This window comes from Siniperca chuatsi, linkage group LG10 (assembly GCF_020085105.1).
Source record: "Siniperca chuatsi isolate FFG_IHB_CAS linkage group LG10, ASM2008510v1, whole genome shotgun sequence".
Classification (NCBI taxonomy): Eukaryota; Metazoa; Chordata; class Actinopteri; order Centrarchiformes; family Sinipercidae; genus Siniperca; species Siniperca chuatsi.
The window spans coordinates 705,044-724,745 of record NC_058051.1 but is presented as its reverse complement, the minus strand read 5'-3'; the positions used below and the strand labels follow the sequence as shown (position 1 = coordinate 724,745).

Below are 19,702 nucleotides of genomic sequence, written 5' to 3'. Positions count from 1 at the left end.
CAACCAAGCAACGAGGGCCATCGATCGGACCTGAACTTGTAAAGGACATGAAGACATGTTGCAGCTGGTTTGCAGGCCAGATGTGCAAACAGCAGTTTGTCAGGTGCAGAGGGAAGAGGATGAAGCTCCTCATCTACCTCACGGAGCCGGCTCAGCACTGCTGCTACACAACAAACCTGAGGCGCGTGCACATTTGATGAATTTTAATTCGCGAAAACAAATTATAAAAACATTTTATTTCTTCATACGTTACATTTTCACTTTTCTGACATGAATTAAATACAGACCAGGCATTTCATTTACAGCTGCAGTGCAAAGTCCTTCCGGCCCTTGTGCTAGTGTCATCTTAAATTAGTGATCTAGTGACAGAGGTGCAGCTGCTGAGTGTTGTCAGCAGCTGCAGGACTTCGAGTCCATCGGCTTCAGCGCTCAGCCTCCTGCTCAGCCGGAGCCTGGGGAGTTCAGGCTCTTGTCAGCAGCTACAGATGTGGACGTTTTGAAATCCATACACAACGTTCCTGCAGCGCAGATCCTACTTTCTTTGGCTGCTTGAGAAAAAACTGTGAATCTTGCTTTGTGTCTTCACAGGAGGTGACGACGACGACGCTGAAACAAACAGAAAAGGAGTTTAAAGGTCTCACAGGGAACACATGTCTCGTTACATTTAATACTCGTTCGACAGTTTTTTCTGTAAATAATAACGCTACTGTTGTTGTGTCTGTGGGGAAAAACATCTGAAATGTGTGTTTTTCCACAAAGTTAATCCGCCGCTGAAAATAGTCCCCGACAGATGCTCTGTTTCCTCCTGTTGGTCTGATAAAAACTCCAGCGAGCAGCTGTTTGAGGAAACTACTGAGCCTCTTTAAACAGGAAACTATAGATCTGTGTTTTTAAAGATTCACGTCTTCAGCAGGAACCAATGGGCTCGCAGCTGAGAGCCGCAGACAGGAAGTCAGACGGTGCTGAGAGGCGGACCGACATGCCTGGATCATGTCATGGGATTTGTTGACTATAAGAAACATTTAAAATAACATCTGCACAACGTCGATCACTCGTACTCACGTTATTACCAACGTGCTGGTCCTCAGGCCTCCTGAGACGTTAATAAAGTGGATGTAAGTTCCTATGTGATTAGCTTAGCTTAGCACTGACTGATGTTCTCGTCTAAATCTCGGCGAGATACTCCTTTAACCATTTTCACTTCAGGTCTACCAACGACCATCAACCCCCGACTTCTGCAGATATTAATGATCTCCGTGAGGGCGATTCACTGAGCGTCACCTGGTCTTTGCTGGTCTTCGCTCAGAGCAGGAACATCAGCAGCAGAGCCCGACCGGCCTATCAAAGCATCCAACATGTCTTTGTACCGCTTCTTATGGTGAGGGCGGATAACCATCCCAAATCCTCAACAACAGAAAGAAGAAAGACGGAGTGAGAACCGCTGACAAGAACATCTATTACAAGGAAGTCAGTATAAGTCGGGATTCGAAAGAACGTACTGACTAGAAGGTCGAAGTCCTCATCTCTCTCTGTGAATAAGCTCCCCACTGTGGTCACCAGGTCCTCGTAGTTGTCTGTCTTCTTGTAGCTGTGAATGGCCTGAAACAGCTGAGCCGTTTTCTCCGCTCCGAGGGCTTTTTTCACATCAGACAGAAAGGCGGCGTGGACTTCGCTCTTCGCAGCGGAACCTGAACAACACGAGAGGAGACGCTTAATAACCACACGATACACTAAATCTGCCAACAACTAAACTACATTATTCTGCTCAAACTCACTAGTTCACAGAAATGTGTAGAGACGTAATAATGCTGTGTGATATGCACGTGTAACAAATGTGTTCATGGCGTGAGAGGAACTAACCAGCGGTCAGTCTGCTCGACAAGACGAGCTACCTGCGTCTTCATGCCGCCATTTTGTTACGTGCTCTGATTACTGATTTGGAACATGAGGGCGGAAGTTTGTCTCTTGCCTTTATTGGACAGGCAGACAGGAAACAAGGGGACGCGACATGCGCCACAGGTCCCGGGCCGGGATCGAACCCTGGACGTTGTGGTTACCTGGCGTGCGCTGTAAGGAGATGACTAAACCGCGCGTGTCTGCTCTAACTCAAGTTGCTGCTACCAACAGTGGTGACTGTCTCGTGTCCAAGGTGAAAGGATGTAATGTCCCACCGGTCTGAGGCTCTCGGAGTCCCTGCTGGTTCAGGTGCTGTCCTCCTCTGTTGAGCTGCTGCGTGTTCAGCTGGCTGCAGGCGGACGTCCCGCCGGAGGAGGCGACACCCACGGCGGCCTGTCTGCCTGTAGCTTGAAGGAAACACAACAGTTACACATGCTGTCCTCCTTTCCTGCTGCACCGTCACTCAGAAGCAGGGCTGCGCCGTGTCGGCCGCGGCATCATTTTTAATATGATGAAAAACATTCATATCGCCATAATGGCAATATTCCTTCTTGCTGACGTAATGACGTCGTACCGTTACGCAGCAACAACGAGCACGGCTGAAAGGACCTGGCTCCAAAAGGGGCGACTGCAGCGGTGGAAGTGGTTTGGTCGGTTAACAGATCAGAGGTACAACAAACCAGGGTGGCATGTAAAGAAACACCCTGAAATCTTATTTGAGGGCCACATCGCCCAGCTGAGGCCAGATAAACCCTCCACCTTTTCCCATGATGCATCTGTTCTGCTTTTAACGGATAATTAGGACTCAAACACACAAATATCGAGCCGAAAGAAATCTCGGGGCCAGTCTGAACAGTGTGAATCCTCTTTGTCCGAAGCTTTATTTATAATGCACGCAGATACTAGAGCCGGGAGAAATATTTCAAATATGTATTTATCGATATTTTTACACAAGACTTTATACTTTGGTTGCGGTAAAATTGGGATTCAACTTCAGTTTGTGTCTTACAGGTCGACGATGGTAAACGCTACAACGCCGTAAGTAATCTCCGAAGCCCCAACAGTATCCATATATATAAATATATAAAATTATATTTATCATTATAAATTAAAAGTAAGTTGATCGGACAAAAGAAGCAATCCGATGATGACACCCTGGACGTGACAGATGCCGACTCACACATTTCTGAAACTTTAAAGACTGAGTTACTAACACACGACAGATGGTTCAGTCCCCGTGTGTTTGAGAGCTGGCCCGTGTCGCCCGTCAGACGGCGTGTCGGGATGTGTCGTACCGCTCTGCAGCAGCGCCGCCTTCCTCTCGTCCCTGGACAGCGAGTGGTCGGGTTTGTAGCCACAGCTCTGCCCAGTCAGCTCCTGGCACTGCTCATCGAACCTCTTTTTGTGATGTGGGCGAACAAACTGGTAGACGCCTGTGACACAGTCAGAGAGCGGCTGGTGACAAACACCACTACTATTTACATCATTAATATTAGATCCTGATTATTTGTGTTTCTTTGGAAACAAAACAGGTTTATTAAACTTTCAACATCTGAAACAGAAAACTGAATCCACTAATCCAGCCAGTGACAGGAAATCACATGAATCCAGTCCTGCAAGAACTAGACCAGGGTCCACGGCCATGCTAGCAGCTCTGAGGCTGTCCTCAGGCACGGTGGTGCTGGGAGCTAAATGCTAACACAGCACGTCAGCATGCTAACAGCTCATTAGCACTAAATGCTAACTAAAGCTGAGGCTGATGGGAATGTCATTAGTTCTGCAGGTATTTTGTCAAAACATATTAAAATGTTGACCTGATGATGGCGCTAGAGGGGAACACAAATGTTTAAATTTCATGGGAATCCATCCAATAGTGGTGCAGCGGTGGACAGAGACAGACAGAGACACTGCGTGGTGATTTAGAGGCTGTGGTTTGTGGAGCTGCTGTAAATATTTCTGGCTGAACGTGAATACATAATATTAGAAACACTTGTACAGCCTCAAACCCCACCAGATAAATCCCAGGTGCAGGTCCACCACAGCAGGAGACCTACCCCGGAGCAGACCGTGAGTATTAGCGTCTTCAGTTAAGACAGCCGTCCCCGTCAGCAGGACGTCCAGGTTGTCAGTCTTCTTGTAGTTCTGCAGAGCCTGAACGATGCGGTCGAAGTTGACCTGGCTCAGCGACTTCTTCATCTCCGCCAGGAACTTCTTAGCCCTGCTGGCCGAGCCCTCCTCCGACACGTCCTCCGACACGCTCGTCCTCTGCAACCGGGACGGACAAAAACACACTGCTCACGTTCACCGCGTACACGGAGAACATTTTTCATAGAAACAACAATCAGTCAGAAGATATCTGAAGCACCGCAGATAAGACTTTATCACTTAGGGAAAGTAATTAGATGATGGAGGCCACAACAGTTTCAACAGCCATTTGGACGGCCCTGTCCTTAAATTAAATAAAAACAAACACACTGAAACCAACTTACAAACTTCACATATTTACAACTCAACAGAAACGTCTGTCGAGTCAGCTCACATACAGTTTAACACCGCGCAGTGATGAAGCGGAGCGTCGTGGCTTTATCTGCCGTGTGCAGAGTGCAGCATCATGGAGGCAGATTACTGCGTGCGTCTCTTCACGGGCGTTCATCTTCTCTGCAGGTCACCTTCCACCTGTGTGTTCACGAAGCCTGAAACACGTGTGTTGGTTTGTTCTGTGCAATCCCCTCTACGTGTGTTTGACTGTGTACTTAATATAAGATAATATCTATGGTATAATATATTATATTAGATATATAATCTTATACATGCCTACCATATTCCTTCTCACAGTTCATTAGTTTCCACGTTGTGACGATTTTAGATAATAGAGAGCCGTCTTTCATCTAAAGTCGTGTAAGCAGAGCGCCACCTGCAGTACAGGTGAAATAAGTCCAACCCACAAAGCAGCAGAAGGACCTACGATTGGCTGTCAGGCCACCAATCCCGTCGTTACTGCAACAAACGTGTTTGACAATTTAAATTAATGTGTGAATGAAATGTCGAGACACCTTGGATGTCAGGAGCACGTCATCATCCTCACACCCGGAGATTTTCTCTCGTTAGCCACGTGAGATTTTACTCATCTTTTCAGGCTTAGAGTACACGGCTGTGTATTCGGAGCGGAGCAGCACTGAACGGATCCAGACTCTGCTTCTTCAAGACGGCCGACGGCTGCTCGGTGTTTCGCTGCTTCTGCTGCGACACCCGGAGCTCTTTCAGCAGAGAGGAGCTCACGAACACCAGCGGGCTTATTTATAGTTATTCTTGACCTGCGGTACTTGCTTTATACTTCTACTATTTTTATTGTTTTGCACCAAAATACCAAAGCAAATTCCTCGTGTGTGTGTCAACCTGCTCGGCTGAAGCTGATCTGATTAAAACAACAGGAAATCCAACACCACAACAACACTGTGCTGTCTTTAACAGGTAACACGTACCTGCTCTTGGACCAGCTTGATTTTCCGTTTGCCTCCCCGCAGTTCATCATCCATCCTCTTGTCGTGTTGAAGAGACAGCGTGGACAAACGGCTGGCCTTCAAAAGGACACAATGTACAGCTGAACAAATAAACATTAAATCACAAATAATTTGACTTGACCTTTGTTGTCTCTCAGAAACAGCTGGACTGTTACACACAGAGCGGACCACCTCCCTTACAGGTGAGCGCACGTCAGAAAGAGAGACGTGCTTTTGACTAGCGGGACGGACCAAAGTGTCTCACACAGGTAAGCTACCTTCTCCTCTCCCACGACAGCGTCCGCGTCCTCTGCGCCGCAGTGTTCGCCTCGCTCCAGAGCGTCCAGCAGGCTGGCCGGCCTCCTCTGGCTCTCCTGCACCTCGCGCTCATACTCGATGCAGATCCTGGCCATCCCATTGGCTCCGGCGTGTTCGTCTGATCACAGGGCGACAGGTGAACAAAGGGCTCACTCTTCCTGTGTGAAATGTTTTGAGGAGGCGTGGAGACACTCACCGAGTCTCCTCCTCTTCAGGCTGGGCAGGTGGGCGTCCAGCACCCTGGCCTTCTGTGGGCGGGGGAGCTTTGGGAGCTTTGGGAGGACGAGCAGGACGTGAAGCCAGAGGACCGAGTGTCCGATGGACACGCCGTCCCACAGCTCTCTGCTGCAGCCTTCTTCTCCACCACAGGCCTCTGACACAAACACAACCAGTCAAGCTGACAAATTAAACTTCCATAACGCCAACACACACAACCAGGTCAGACCGTCTGAACTCGTGCATTAACCGGAGTCGCCGTCAGTCACTTTAGTGAGGACAATAACAACGCCAGACATGTTAACAGAGGAAGATTATGTACTAAAGCCAGCCCGTGACTCTCCACCTCTGAGCTACAGGGAAGGCTGTGGTTTTATTTATAACGAGCGGCGCTGTATCAGAGATCTAAACAGAAACGACAACACACTGTACGTGATTATTTTGGCCCAAATAAACTGGGAGTTGGTGTCATCGTCGAGTTTAAATTCAAGTGGACTGAACATAAACTACATCTCCACCTGCTGCTGCAGCCTGCAGAGGTTTGTGCATCTTATTCCATCTGTTTTTCATTTCTCTTGTCTCCTTTTGTATTAATAATACAACGAGTCCTCAAAGACTGTAAGATCATCATCTAGCTCAGTCAAAGTAAACGTTGTGGAGTCGAGGTCATTCACGAGCTGCTGCACAAAGTCACTGGCACTTTGTAAATCTGGCCCTCGATGTCTTATCAAGCACCGGCTTTCCATGTGTGTTACGGTTAACTGTAAAACAGACGGCTCCTGTTCATCTACACAGTAGAAACGTAGTGACTGGAGCCTATGCTTAGTCCCTGAGGGGGACGACTCGGTCCAACAGACACACATCTGTCTGCAGAGAGATTAGACAGCTGATGGGGTCTGAGGATTATTATTATTACTATTTTTGGCACCAAAAACCAAACACGAGTTACGGTTCACTGCGTCACAGCAGCCTCGTTTTTGGCCATCTGACCCAGGACCAGGACAGCGAGTCGGCACCATAGCATTTTTGTGAGCCGTGTGAGGAACCAACCATTTTCTGTGCGATCCTGAAGAACTGAGAGGCGTCACGGACCACGTTCCCGAAGCTGTCGTACAGAGACGCACGTAAGGCCTGACCCACGATGGAAGCTGAGCCCTGACATCAGAGCTCTTAAACCTGCGGGGGAGAGTCACATGTTAGTCTCACCTCGTCACGGTTACTGGGCTTGGACTTTTTAACAGGAACGCGACAGTATCAGTACAACATGTGGTCAACACGAGTCCCATCAAAGGAAAAGTAAAGGAAAGCTCTCTGTCTTAAATCTGGCTTTTCATTTTCACTCGGAGTAAAGTTGGTTCTTACATTATTTTCATCCTCGTGTTTATTTTTATTCTATGAGTTCTATGTGTTGACTTCTAACACTTTACTGTTTGCTGTTGCTGTTGCGTCATGTTTCTACGTAAAGCACTTTGGGCTCCATGTTTGTGTGAAAGGTGCTATAGAAATAGAGCCGGTCGGTTCTCATCTAGAAGAACATCAGCTTCTGTAAGAGCAAAGAACGAGAGAGAGTGAAGCGACGGAGATGGAAGATGGCCATGTTTGGCAATAAGGGGGAGTGTCCACAGACGTATTGACAGCTGCTGTCCGTCTTTGCTTGACCTCCTACTCCGATAGATAACAGGCCTTTTTCACAGCAGACATTTTGACTTGTCGTTGCAGGAAAAGCACACGTCTCGTTAACGACGGCTCAAGAAATCCCAACTGTGTTAGGTGAGACTGACTTCAGGGGCTTGTAACGACATTTCTTAACGATATGATTACCGCAACATTACCACAGTTTAGTTTCACATTACGACACTTCTTTCTGGACAAGTAACACAACGTCTGCAAAAGTCTCGTTGTGTCCGACGTAAAACAGAGAAAAGTAGCGGGAGAGCAGCCGAACGGCTGCAGATTAATTTTCTGTCGATCGACGAATCAGTTAATGGACGAAGTGTTTCAGCTCCGCCCGTGTTGACTCTGTTGGAACGAGCGTTTCTGTGAAGAGTCTCAGAATAAGCTGTGATCGCCTGACCTCTGATCACACAGGAAGATGGCTCCGTAGTCCTCCTTGTGGCGGATGACTCTGCCGATGGCCTGGTTCACAGCTCTGAAAGCCTGCTGCCTGTACCACTCCTGCCCAGACAGGTACTGCGCACACACACACACACACACACACACACACACAGAGATAACAACAACCATGATAGCACTAAAACAACACACAGCCTCTTCAGAGAGCAGCCCCCCCCCTCACCTTCAGCCCAGGAGCTTTCTTCTGCCTCATCTCGTCCAGGAACTGCATCTTCAGGACGACTCGGGGGTCCATCTTTGGGGGGAAAGGAAGGCCGGTGATGACGACACCCCGACCAAAGGTGTCTGCGAAATCCAGACCCTCGCTAGCCTGCAACAGAAGACGTTTACAGAGAACCTGCCATGATACGAAGGAACTCCATGTCGACACACTGAAGCCTGGGACTGCCATAATGATCATATCACGTGTTTTCACTGCAACATGTGAGACATTCGAGGCAGTAGCTTCTTTTCAAGGCTGATGATTTATTAAATGAAGCTGAACGCCGTCCGTCCCATTCACACATCTGCTGTTACCCTGCGAGACGAGCTGAGAGGTTACAGCTGGGCGAAATGTAAAAACCACGCTGACAAAACTGCAGAGATGTTCAGAGACAAAGACTCAGACGGACAGAAGCACAGAGAGCTTATTATGTATTATAAATATCTGAAGTCCTGTATACTTTAACCTAGCCTTTCTCCCAATTTAGATTTGACTCCATTTTCTTTATTTATGCATTTTAAGTGTTGGTTGCCACTGTCGCCAAGTGCTTGCTCATGCTGGGTCTCGGTCATGGTGCTATACAAATTAAACTGAATTGAATGGTTGCTGTCGTTTGTCCTCGTCTTGTTTTGCTTTTTACGCTTTTTGGTGAAGTCAAAACTATTTTCCACAACGTGGACAGTAACCATAACTTACACCCAACAGCGGGAGCCGACTATCTGCTGACACTAGAGGAAAGGCGATGATTGCTTTCTCGCCTTATCGAGGTCCGCATGTCGTACGATGTTGCCGGTTGTGTTCACACGGTTTATTTGGATAGGAATGTCACCAACATGTTAGCCAACAGAATACACAGCAGGGTTTCCCTACATTATAAGCCCGAGCGTTTAGTTCCACAGCTCCTGAACAAACGACGCTGAGTCCGAGACACGTTCTGCTTCGGCCCACTCGTCGTCTGCTCTCTGCGTCTGAGTTTCACCGCGGGCGGCTTAAAACTTCATTTCTATTTGAAAAGGTGTACTTGAATTATTGTGCTATCATATTATTATTATTATATCAGTGACATAAAATGACAATAATATCGTTTATCGCAATTTTTTCGGGGGCAATATTATCGGCCAACAAAAGTAGTTATCGTGTCATATTATGTAAAATGCTCCATCTACTGACTGTCAGTAAACCTGTATACTTTGAAACTTGTACTTTTCCAGACTCCACGCTCACCTTCCCTCGACACACAGCGAAGAAGGTTCCCCCTTTGGATGCCGGATCGTTGACTTTGTTGTAATATCCGTCAATAACCTGAGAGCAGACAGAGAGACAAGCTCGGCTGGTGTTAGTCCTCGAAGGAAACGTCGAGCCTTTACAGAAACCTGGAAATGTGTTTTTCAGTCCTTTAATAAAACCACACTCGCCTCGTTAAAGGTGCCCTTTCCTTTAGGTTCAACAAACATGGGCTTTACGTTCTCAATGCGAGCTGCGTGTCCGTTAGCCTGGTGACACACACACACACACACACACACAGTTCTGACTTTACACCGTTCAATCAGAAGTCATTATAAATGAATCAACAATATAAGTTATATTCCGTTATAATCTCCACTCACTCTCCAGAAGTCCAGGGTTTTTTCCATTAAGGGGAAGGAGGGAAAAAACACTAAGAGGCCATGAGGAACCACACGGCTCAGGTTGGCTGAGGAGAGACACAGCAGACACACGGCATGAAAGACATCCCACAATCCCTCAGCGTCAGCCGCAAAAACATTTCTATCTCGTTTGATCTTACCGACAGTGTTTCCCAAAGAGGCCATGTTTTCAGGAACAAACCTGTCACACAAGGAAAGACCATTTGTTTTGTTACATCGTCACAGCGAGAGCGAAGAGAAACTACTGCGGAAGGAACCGCTCCGAAGGCAAGAGACACATCGGGACGCCAGGGAGGAGATATGGTGGTATGTAAGGAGACGCAGCTCCTCACATGTTGTAAAATACTAACCTTCTGTCAAACGCTGAACTGAGATGCACGCCATCTGGGCCTCGTTCGATGACGCTCACAAAGATCTGGTCCCGCTCAATCACATGACTGTTCTCCAGACTCACGGGGAACTCTCTGCAGCAACAAGATCAGGTTTACCTGCCGTTAATGCAGCAGCTGGACTAATAAAGCTTTTTAAATGGGGTGTGTTGGATAACATGTCCCGCTGGTTCTGATGAAAGGTGCTTTTGGTTAATAAAGAACGAATATAACTGACGTGGTTTCCTTCAGAGAGGTCTGGTGCAGAGCAGTAAATGAGGGACGGCCGCCGGGTCAGTAACACGGCCTGGTGATGTACTGAGACGTGACTGGACCTCACCGCTCTCAGCTCACCGCAGGCGGCTGCTTTGCCTTTCTAGCGAGTGCTAGCCGCCGGTGTCTCTGCACCTCGTCGGCTCGGCTGCCCTTCGGCGCTTTCAGATGCACTGCGTCAGCTTCACTCCTGCTTTGTGGCGAGACGTTTCCGTCTGACGGACAGAACAGCGGACACGTCCCGGTCTCCCAGACTGCGTGGGCGTCTCCACCTGCTGTTGGTCACGTCTGTGTGTTAAACGGCCGGCTGAAGGCCAATACAGATCACAGGATGCTGTGATTAATAAACACACCCTCAACCAATCGCATCACTGGTCTCGTCGCTCTGAAGCGGCGGAGCCAATCACGGCGACGCATGACGACCGCAGCTCAACAAACGGAAAGACGCTGTGATCTGGATGACGATGGCGTGGCCTTTATTCCATTAGTACAGTAATGACAGAAATAAATAAGAACAAATGCTGATGAAGCCGTCTGAGCAGCGTTTACACTGCGCTGCCTTTCAGGAATAAAACCTGAATAACAGTAATAACGGAGGCTGCCGCGCTGAGGTGTAGCTGGCCGGCCTGATGCGTGCAGAGGTGTGCGTGGTTATTCCGCAGCCGCCTGGTTTAATGCGAATAAACAAAGCGGATGGTCGTGTGATGGTGCCGCACTCTGATTTACTTTAGAGATCAGCGCAGACTGATTTCACCACATTAAATGTTCATTTGTGACGCTGATTTAAAACGCGAGTGTTTAAATTAAAATAGTTTATGTAGATTTGAAGCATTATTGTGTTACTGCTGCACATTCGCTCCAAGTCTTTATAAAATCACCAAAGCGGCAGCCGGTCGACGTCGCAGCAGAAGCAGATGTGGCTCTGAGACGTCTCGGGTCAAAGTCTAAGACCCAGTTTCCCAAAATACCAGCAACTCATCTGAACGAGCCTCCCAGCTGCGCACGGCCGAGATTCACAGTCACATACGTAACTCCTGTTTGCCGACCGGAAAGAGACTGCTAGCGTGCGACTGACGTAGTAGGAGCAGTTTACCACTCGGACTTCAAGCTACACCCGGGTGTCAGTTGCTTTTTCATGAAGTACGTGACAGGTGACTCACATCCTCATCTCAGAGGTGAACGAGGTCAGCGGAGAGAGGGTCCCACTGGTCAGAATGATGCAGCGAACACCCTGATTCTTCAGATCCTGCATGCTGAAGCCCGGAGAGAAGCACCAGTAACTCAGAACGTTGCCTACAAGGTGCAAAGAAACACGTGAGAACCAGGTTTACTGGGAGTCAGTGAGAGAAGCTAACGACGAACTAAACTTTCAACATCCGCAGGGTCTGACATCCACACAGAGAATCCGTTCATTCACTCAAACACGGTCAGCCAGCACGCCTCGGGCGGCGCGTCATCACCTTGTTTCTTTGATGAGGATGAAGACGAAGCCCACACATCGGCGCTCTGTTTCTTCTTGTGATAGCTGTTGTCTCGATGGATATGAACCTGAGCCAGAAACACAGACACGACAGCTGACGTCACCGTTTACACCGTGGAGATCATTTCAATATGGCCGCCGATGCCTTTAAACGGACACACACCTTGAAATGAGTGGTGTTGAACTCCTTCTGCTGCTGTCGCTCCTTTTCTGATGGTTCACCACAGAACACCAGCTACAAGAGAAGGACACAGTCACAGCAGCGATGTGTCTAACATCAGTCTCATAACTGAATCTCGGAAAAACAGCAGTTTGTGGTTTTAGTGACACTGCGGTGCAGTGTCTCCGGCTGCAGCGCCGGGCGCCACATACAGTCGGGGAGTCCAGGTTTTGGTTGTGGTCTCTGTGCAGACACGATGGCACCAAACCTGACAACCTCACTGATGAAAAGACTCCAGGAAGCTGCACGCAGTCGCTGCACCCAGCTGTTCACCGAGAAACACTTCAGCACGTAACTCCCCCTAAAACCACAAACGGCGGTTTTTACATTTCTGTTTGTGTCCAGATTAAACAGACAGATGCAGCGTGTTCGTCGGAGAGCCAGGCTAGCTGTTTGCCCCTGCTTCCAGTCTTTGTGCTAAGCTAGGCTAACCCCGTCCCGACTCCGGCTCTGAACTGGACACGCAGACACGAGAACATCATTCAGAAATGTTGAACTGCAGCATACCTGTATGATATCAGCCAGCTTCTGCAGTCCACCGATGTTCAGGAAGATTCCTGATTCTGATGAGAAACGTCACACAGCTCATTTGATTTTTTGATTTTGTAGCAGGGTCTGTACGATCCAGCCAGCAGACAGCGAGTTTACATACACTTCCTGCTCATACATGCAGCTTTGAAGGGAAGTAAGACTCACATGGGGGACAGCAGAAAACGTAACAGCCCCTAAACCAAGAGACACGCTGTATAAACAGAAACATGAAGAAATGAATCCATACTGACGTCCTGCCAGGTATCCGCTGATCTGCTCCAGAGCTTCATAGACAGACGTCTTGCTGTCGTAGGTCAGGTGGGCTCTCTCTAACAGCTCGTAGATGAAGCTGAGACGGACAGACAGACAAGTCAGAACCATTAATATGTTGACAATCATTTCGACTGTTCTTCTGGGTTTTTGTTCTTTCACCAGCAGCTGATTCCAGCGAGAGCAGCTAACCCCGAGGGAGGGAGTCTCCCTGTGCTTCCAGACCACATTCTGGTCTCGCTTCAGACCCAATATAACTTGTTTTTATAGCCAGGGGATGTGAAACACAGCCTTTCGTACTTCATTCTACGTCATAACCCGTCACTTTCTGTTCAGGTGTTCAGCACAAAGAAGAGGCAGGCCCTTCTCGTGCACGGCTGTGTTTAACAACGTACTGTTTCATTCGTTACTGAGCTAAACGTGGCAACTGATTCCAGGTGATAGACCAGCCCTCTCTGATGCAACGAAAGGCGGTTGGCACCACCGTCAGTGGATCAAAAACAATCTCCTACCACGCTTCCACGTACATTCCAGGCTTCGTGATGCCTCGGTCACTTGGAAGCTCGTAGGAATCGATGGCAGCTTCCAGATCCAGCAGAATCTCTGTCAAAGCACACGAACGACAGTCAAATCCCACAGAGAACCGACGAACGGCCCAATCTAGATATCCAGATATTTATCTTCTTCACACCTTCACAACACTTACTTTTAATTTTAGCGATGGTTTCGATTTCCATTTTTAAACCTGAAACAAAAACATATCACCAGCTGGTATTTAAGTACACAAACTGTAAAGGACAGATTTATTTCAGTCAAATGCCATTAATCCCCGGGACAAAGACACATGCTGACCGGAGTTGAGGGATCCTACGCTGAACTCTTCAGCGGCCGAGTCTCCGCGGCCGACTTCTTTCGCCTGCTCCACCAGCAGCCTGTCCACGGCGGTGATGGCCGAGGCCACATCGTAGGGAGTCAGGTCGAAGGATGTTGATTCTTCGCACGTCTTCTCCTGCAGACAACACACACATCATCTGAAGGGTCACGTCCGTCTAGTCCCGCACAGGCTCAAGGGTCCGCACCTTTCAGGAGAATGCAACGCTGCACCATCTGACCTTTGTGCCTCATTGTCTGAGCGATAAACATTAGACTTGCTGTAACTATAAAATAAACGATGCACCTCACAGAGTCTTACCACATTGTGAGCTTCATCAAAGATGACCACAGCTCCGTTTAGCTCGATGTTGTGCGCCCTGCGGCTCTGTAATGAGAGGACCGATCATCGCACATCAGTGACAGACAGCACTCTAAGATCTACATAAAGGCGGCTAGTGGCAACTCACAGGGCTAGCAGGCAAACTATTGAAGCTGGCGAGCTAGCCACCGTCGTGTTTGCCCACCGGGAAGATGCTAGTGCTAATCTAAGTCTAGAAACTAGAAATCAATTCCTCCGGCTTTAACACCGGCAGCAGGAACCTGGAGTGGGCAGCGTACCATTCAGGACTGTTTGGGTCTTATTTTTCCAACAGACGTCACCTGAGTTCTTTCCTAACGTCTTGGATAAGCTCCGCCTCCTCTTTCCCAGCAGTCCGCTCACCTTGGGATCCAGCAGGTAGTTGTACGGCATGAAGATGACATCTGCTTGCTGCTTCAGGGACCGGGAGAGGTAGTAAGGACAGACCCTGCAGAAACACGCAGACTCGGTTCACTGAACTTGCCTTTAACAACGAAGCTGCAGCACAAAGGACACACAGCACACAGAATATTCCTGACATCCAAACACTGAGTGTTTAAGTTTAAAAAGACGTCCGACTGCTGACGTGGATTCACACCTGGCAGGTGAGGCTGGTCTCAGACAGACAGTCGACGAGAACTTGCTCATTTTAAGATATGTGGCTAATTAGGCTAAACACTTAGCTATTAGCCTGACGGTGAAAGGCAGACTGCGGACAAAGATCCCTCTTCTGCACGTCGAGGTTTGCTGAACAGGTGTTTTAAGTTCACCTGAAGACCAGGCTGCACTCGTGACCATGAGTCGTGAGGTGAATCAGCTGCGCTGAGTGATGCTACCATGTTTAGGATGTCGGCTGCAGGTGTACTGGGGCTGGTTGATGGGTATTGCCAGCTGGTTGCCACAGTGATTCTTGCTAATGGCATTTTGCCGGCTAGACGGCTAATTACACAATAATTTACTTGCAAATATCGAGACTGGTCTGAATTCAAAAAGGGGCGGTACTTTTTTATTTTAATTTAATTTAAGACGGACAAGTATGTAGCACGGACCGCTGACACAAGCCCCAGCATTTCCAGATGCTGATGCTGATGTGTCCTGATGTGGCTGGGCTCTATAACGCACATCTGGGAGAACAGAAAATCAATTTGCAACTATTCCGATAATCAATTATTGGTTCATTGGTCATTTTTCGAGCCAAAACTTCTCTGGTTGAGGATTTGCTGCGTTTCTTTCTGTCATGTGAAGTTAAACTGAATATGTTTGTTGGATTAAACAAACTATCTAAAGAAGCCAAGTTGGGTTTTAGGAAATTACGAATACTTTGAGTATTTTCTGACATCTTACCGACCGGCTGGGACAACGATCGGCAGATGAATCGGTAATGATTCACCCCCACACACACACACACAACTCCTGGGCAAACACCGAGCAGCCGCTGCCGACTTCAGGACAGAGGCTGTTGGGCGAACACGAAGGCGTAAAGCTCACCTCTGTTTGTTGCCGAATTTGACCAAGTCCTCCACGTCGAGGATAGAGCTCGCCAAGTCTCTGTCGGTGCTCTTCTCTGAAGAAGAACGGAGAAAAGGCAGTATTTAACAAACAGATGCTGTTGTTGTCCATTAATGATGCAGTGATCTCACGGTGTGACGGTGTGCGTTAAACCACTACCTTCGACGTTATTGTAGTAGACACATGACCGGGTGGAAACTTTGCCTCTGCACATGTGGACCTGAAAAACAGGCGATCGCACAGCGTTCAGCGTCCGACCTGCTGCTTCTTTAAAAAGACACACAACCGCGGCAGTTACTGTCCGAGACTGCGGCGCTGCAGTGGGCTTACCTTGACGTGGTTGCTCTCCTGACGCATCACTTCCTGGTTGATACACAGCTGCTCTCTTGACCCCAGCACACACACCTTTGGACTGAACATTAGGGTTACACACTGGTTTACCAGAAACGGCCTTAAACGCTGGACAGTTAACGCTTTAAAGCCTTCAAGTGAAACAAACGTTCTTTCTACAGTTATCTGATCTGAAATACATCAGATCCTGTCCGTCGTGCAGCCATCAAGAAGAACGTTTCTAACGTCTCGTCGTGTTTACCTGTACGAGGTGTTCTTCAACTCGCCGATAACCTGTGCGAGCTGAGAGTGCGTCCTGGATGCGTATATGATCTTGGGAACATCAGTGTAGTAGCCTGGAGGAAAGCGACAACACACAGAGTCACATGACGGAGTCACATGACGGAGTCACGTGTGGAATCAGAGCATCAGGGAGAAAGAAATGAGCTTCCTCAGCGACTTAAAAATGGCTCGTTCACAGCGTTTCCTGCGTTATTACACGGATCTTATGTTGTCTGTGCGATGATGAGTTAGTTACAGAGGCATTACACTGCTCCACACCCTTTAATCTGACGTGTTTTACAGAAATGTTACAGGTCTTGTGGACCGAGAGAGGAGACGGGGTCAGCCCTGTGTGGTCGACAGGTGATCGGTCTGTGTCAGCCGTAAGATATTTATCAATACATAGGAGCGTGAAAAGGAGCTTACTTCGATGTGGACATTTTAATAATCGTGTCACAAATGTGAGACAAAGTCACGCTGACTTGTGTTCTGACTCTTCCTCCTCTGACGGCCGTGAAATTAGATTTATTTACTGCGATTATCGAACGTACACTTGATGAACTTAATGAGGAATAAATCTCACAACAGAGTCACAGTCGATCAAACTGCCGTCTCTGTTCCCGCTTGTTGCCGAGCTGCTTTGACTCGCATTAACTCGCCTGCCGTCACGATAAGCTTTTAGTTTAGTTCATTATTGCCGGAGGAGGCTCGTCAGCGCCAGCAGACTGCGAGCAGCTCTCGGGATCCTCTGGACCTCCAGCTTCTCTCAGACCAGCACCCCGAGGAGTCCTGAAGCCGGGACTCGTCGTTGGGCGTTCCTCCTGCCTCGGGACGTTTTGCGACTACGAGCTCTGACTTAGTAAGAGTGTGGCTGTGACTTATTCAGACGTGTTAAAGCGTTTGCACAACAGGTGACAGGTGAGCTACGGGCCAAACGCTTTAAACCGCCCCGAGCCGCGTGGTGACGTGACGTCAACATACTTGGCGTGTCTCCGTCTGTAGCAGCCGTCCCCCACGATGACAGCGTGGCGTTTGGGAACATCTCCTCGCCGCTCAGCCTCTCTGCTATCTTGCGGGCAGAGATGGTGTCCTTGAAGTGGTCTCTCCAGGCCAGGGTGGCACACAGCAGGCACAGGGTTTTACCAGTACCTGTGGGACTCTCCAGGACCCCATTCACCTTCTGAAACACACAGGCAGACACTGGGGTCATCGTCGTGTCCCTGCAGGTCTGACGTCCTGACAGAGCCGAGAATAAGAGGTTTCACAAATCCGCCAAGCAGCTGTCATTAACATAACGTCTGATGATTATGGGAGGAAACAACGTTAATGAGATTTATGCACGTCAGCGAGCACAGAGGCGGCGGCGGAAGTCTTCAGATCTTTGTGACAGTGAAAGTCCTGCATGTAGAAGTATAACCAGCTAAAAGTAGTTAAAATGTGTGTTTATAACCAGCTAAAAGTAGTTAAAATGTGTGTTTATAACCAGCTAAATGTACTTAAAGTCAGTGTTTTATTATATCTGATGTTTCTGGATTCATATTCCTGCTGCATTCATGTGTGTGTTGCATTTTACTGCTGCAGATGTTTCAGGTTGAGCTCATTTTAACTGCTTTATATACTGTTGGGCAGTTTAACCTGCAGCAATGCATCATGGTCTATAAGGTCATCACGTGTTTGCAGCGTCACCGTCCTGTGAGAACCTCGTATCTCTAAAAAGTCTCCCTGAGCTCAGAGAAACAGCCTGTTTCCAGCTGATCCGAGGGGGGGTTAAAGAGTTTATTCAGCTTCAGGAGGAGGAGAGTTTCCTCAGCACGTGAAGGAAACTCTTCACCACAAACACCTGGAGATACGGGGTTTACAAAGCGTGTTGCCATTAGCAACGTCACAGGTAAAATGCCGTCTTACCCTCTGAAGACATTCAATCACTTTGCTCATGTAGTCCTTCTGGCAGTCGTAGGGGGGGAACGGGAAGTTCACGGTGACCCCCTTCAGGGTTAGTGAAGCCATCGTGCGTCTCCTAGCTTAAACCAGCAGCAGCGTCAGCTCCGGTTAACTGTCAGACCCGTTCAAACCGGTGACACGTGCTAAAGTTAGCAGTTAACCGGACTGCTTTACCCGCACACCTCATCCGCGAGCTGCTTGGCGCCACTCCACTGAGCATGCGCACCGTGACGACGTCCCTCTGCTGCGTTCAAGGACTCGCGGAAGAATGACCACCGGGTCCAAGTGTTGATGCCAGCGGGACATTTCTAACGCGCCCGATGCCACAGTCAAATAAAAACAATACAAGTATTTATTAGGTAATTAATTTAGGCACATTTGATGGCACAATGATTCGTTTTTAGTTTAAAATGTAATTTACAGTAATTTAACAATTTAAACATCAACTACTAATTATATCAGCTGTGCTTGAATGTGGCATGATTAAACTGTGCAAAAGGCTCTGACACACACTTCCTCAGGTACACACACTTCCTCAGGTACACACACACCTTCTGACCTTCTGGTTGCCTGTGACTGGAGTGGTGACATGATGTCAGTATACAGCGGTGTGAAAAAGTGTTCGCCCCCTTCTTGATTTCTTATTTTTTTGCATGTTTGTCACACTTAAATGTTTCAGATCATCAAACGAACTTATTCTGTTCTTTAACAGATTTGACACACCGGCTCCTGCTCATCCCCCCTCTAACTCAGCTGCTGTCGGCCCTCAAGCTCCTCTGAGTCCACGGCCCCCCTCCATCAGGCTAACGGCCCTCTTCACACTAATGACTCCCCCTCTCCCCCACCTGTAACCTCTGTTGTGGGCCTGACTGCTGACCAGGTGAGAGGACAGCTGATGAAACCCCACTCAAACAAGGCTGCAGGCCCCGATGGCTGTTTTGCTGCTTCAGGACCTGGAAGACTTGCTGTGATAAATGGAAGCATGAATTCTGCCGTCTACCAAAAACTCCTGAAGGAGAACGTCCGGCCATCTGTTCGTGACCTCAAGCTGAAGCGAACTTGGGTTCTGCAGCAGGACAATGATCCAAAACACACCAGCAAGTCCACCTCTGAATGGCTGAAGAAGAACAAAATGAAGACTTTGGAGTGGCCTAGTCAAAGTCCTGACCTGAATCCTACTGAGATGCTGTGGCAGGACCTTAAAAAGGCAGTTCATGCTCGAAAACCCTCCAATGTGGCTGAATTACAACAATTCTACAAAGATGAGTGGGCCGAAACTCCTCCACAGCGCTGTAAAAGACTCACTGCAAGTTATCGCAAACGCTTGGTTGCAGTTGTTGCTGCTAAGGGTGGAGC

The 19,702-nt window shown here is 48.3% G+C and overlaps 1 protein-coding gene across 1 annotated transcript; it reads right to left on the bottom strand.

Annotated features, from left to right (window-relative positions):
• Positions 1-188: 188 nt before the first annotated feature.
• On the bottom strand, positions 189-18,701 carry rtel1 (regulator of telomere elongation helicase 1). The gene is given in 35 exon segments (XM_044212823.1): positions 189-606; positions 1,282-1,404; positions 1,500-1,688; positions 2,172-2,303; positions 3,192-3,329; positions 3,951-4,161; positions 5,379-5,474; positions 5,675-5,832; positions 5,911-5,974; positions 5,977-6,087; positions 6,981-7,046; positions 7,049-7,106; positions 8,005-8,120; positions 8,227-8,373; positions 9,490-9,567; positions 9,681-9,758; positions 9,873-9,958; positions 10,052-10,092; positions 10,262-10,375; positions 11,713-11,845; positions 12,013-12,100; positions 12,196-12,267; positions 12,760-12,815; positions 13,035-13,132; positions 13,581-13,656; positions 13,760-13,798; positions 13,906-14,062; positions 14,246-14,311; positions 14,648-14,732; positions 15,773-15,848; positions 15,953-16,013; positions 16,124-16,205; positions 16,386-16,479; positions 17,387-17,585; positions 18,311-18,701. Coding segments are annotated over 35 exon segments (3,564 nt in total). The 5' UTR covers positions 18,413-18,701; the 3' UTR covers positions 189-532.
• Positions 18,702-19,702: the final 1,001 nt, after the last annotated feature.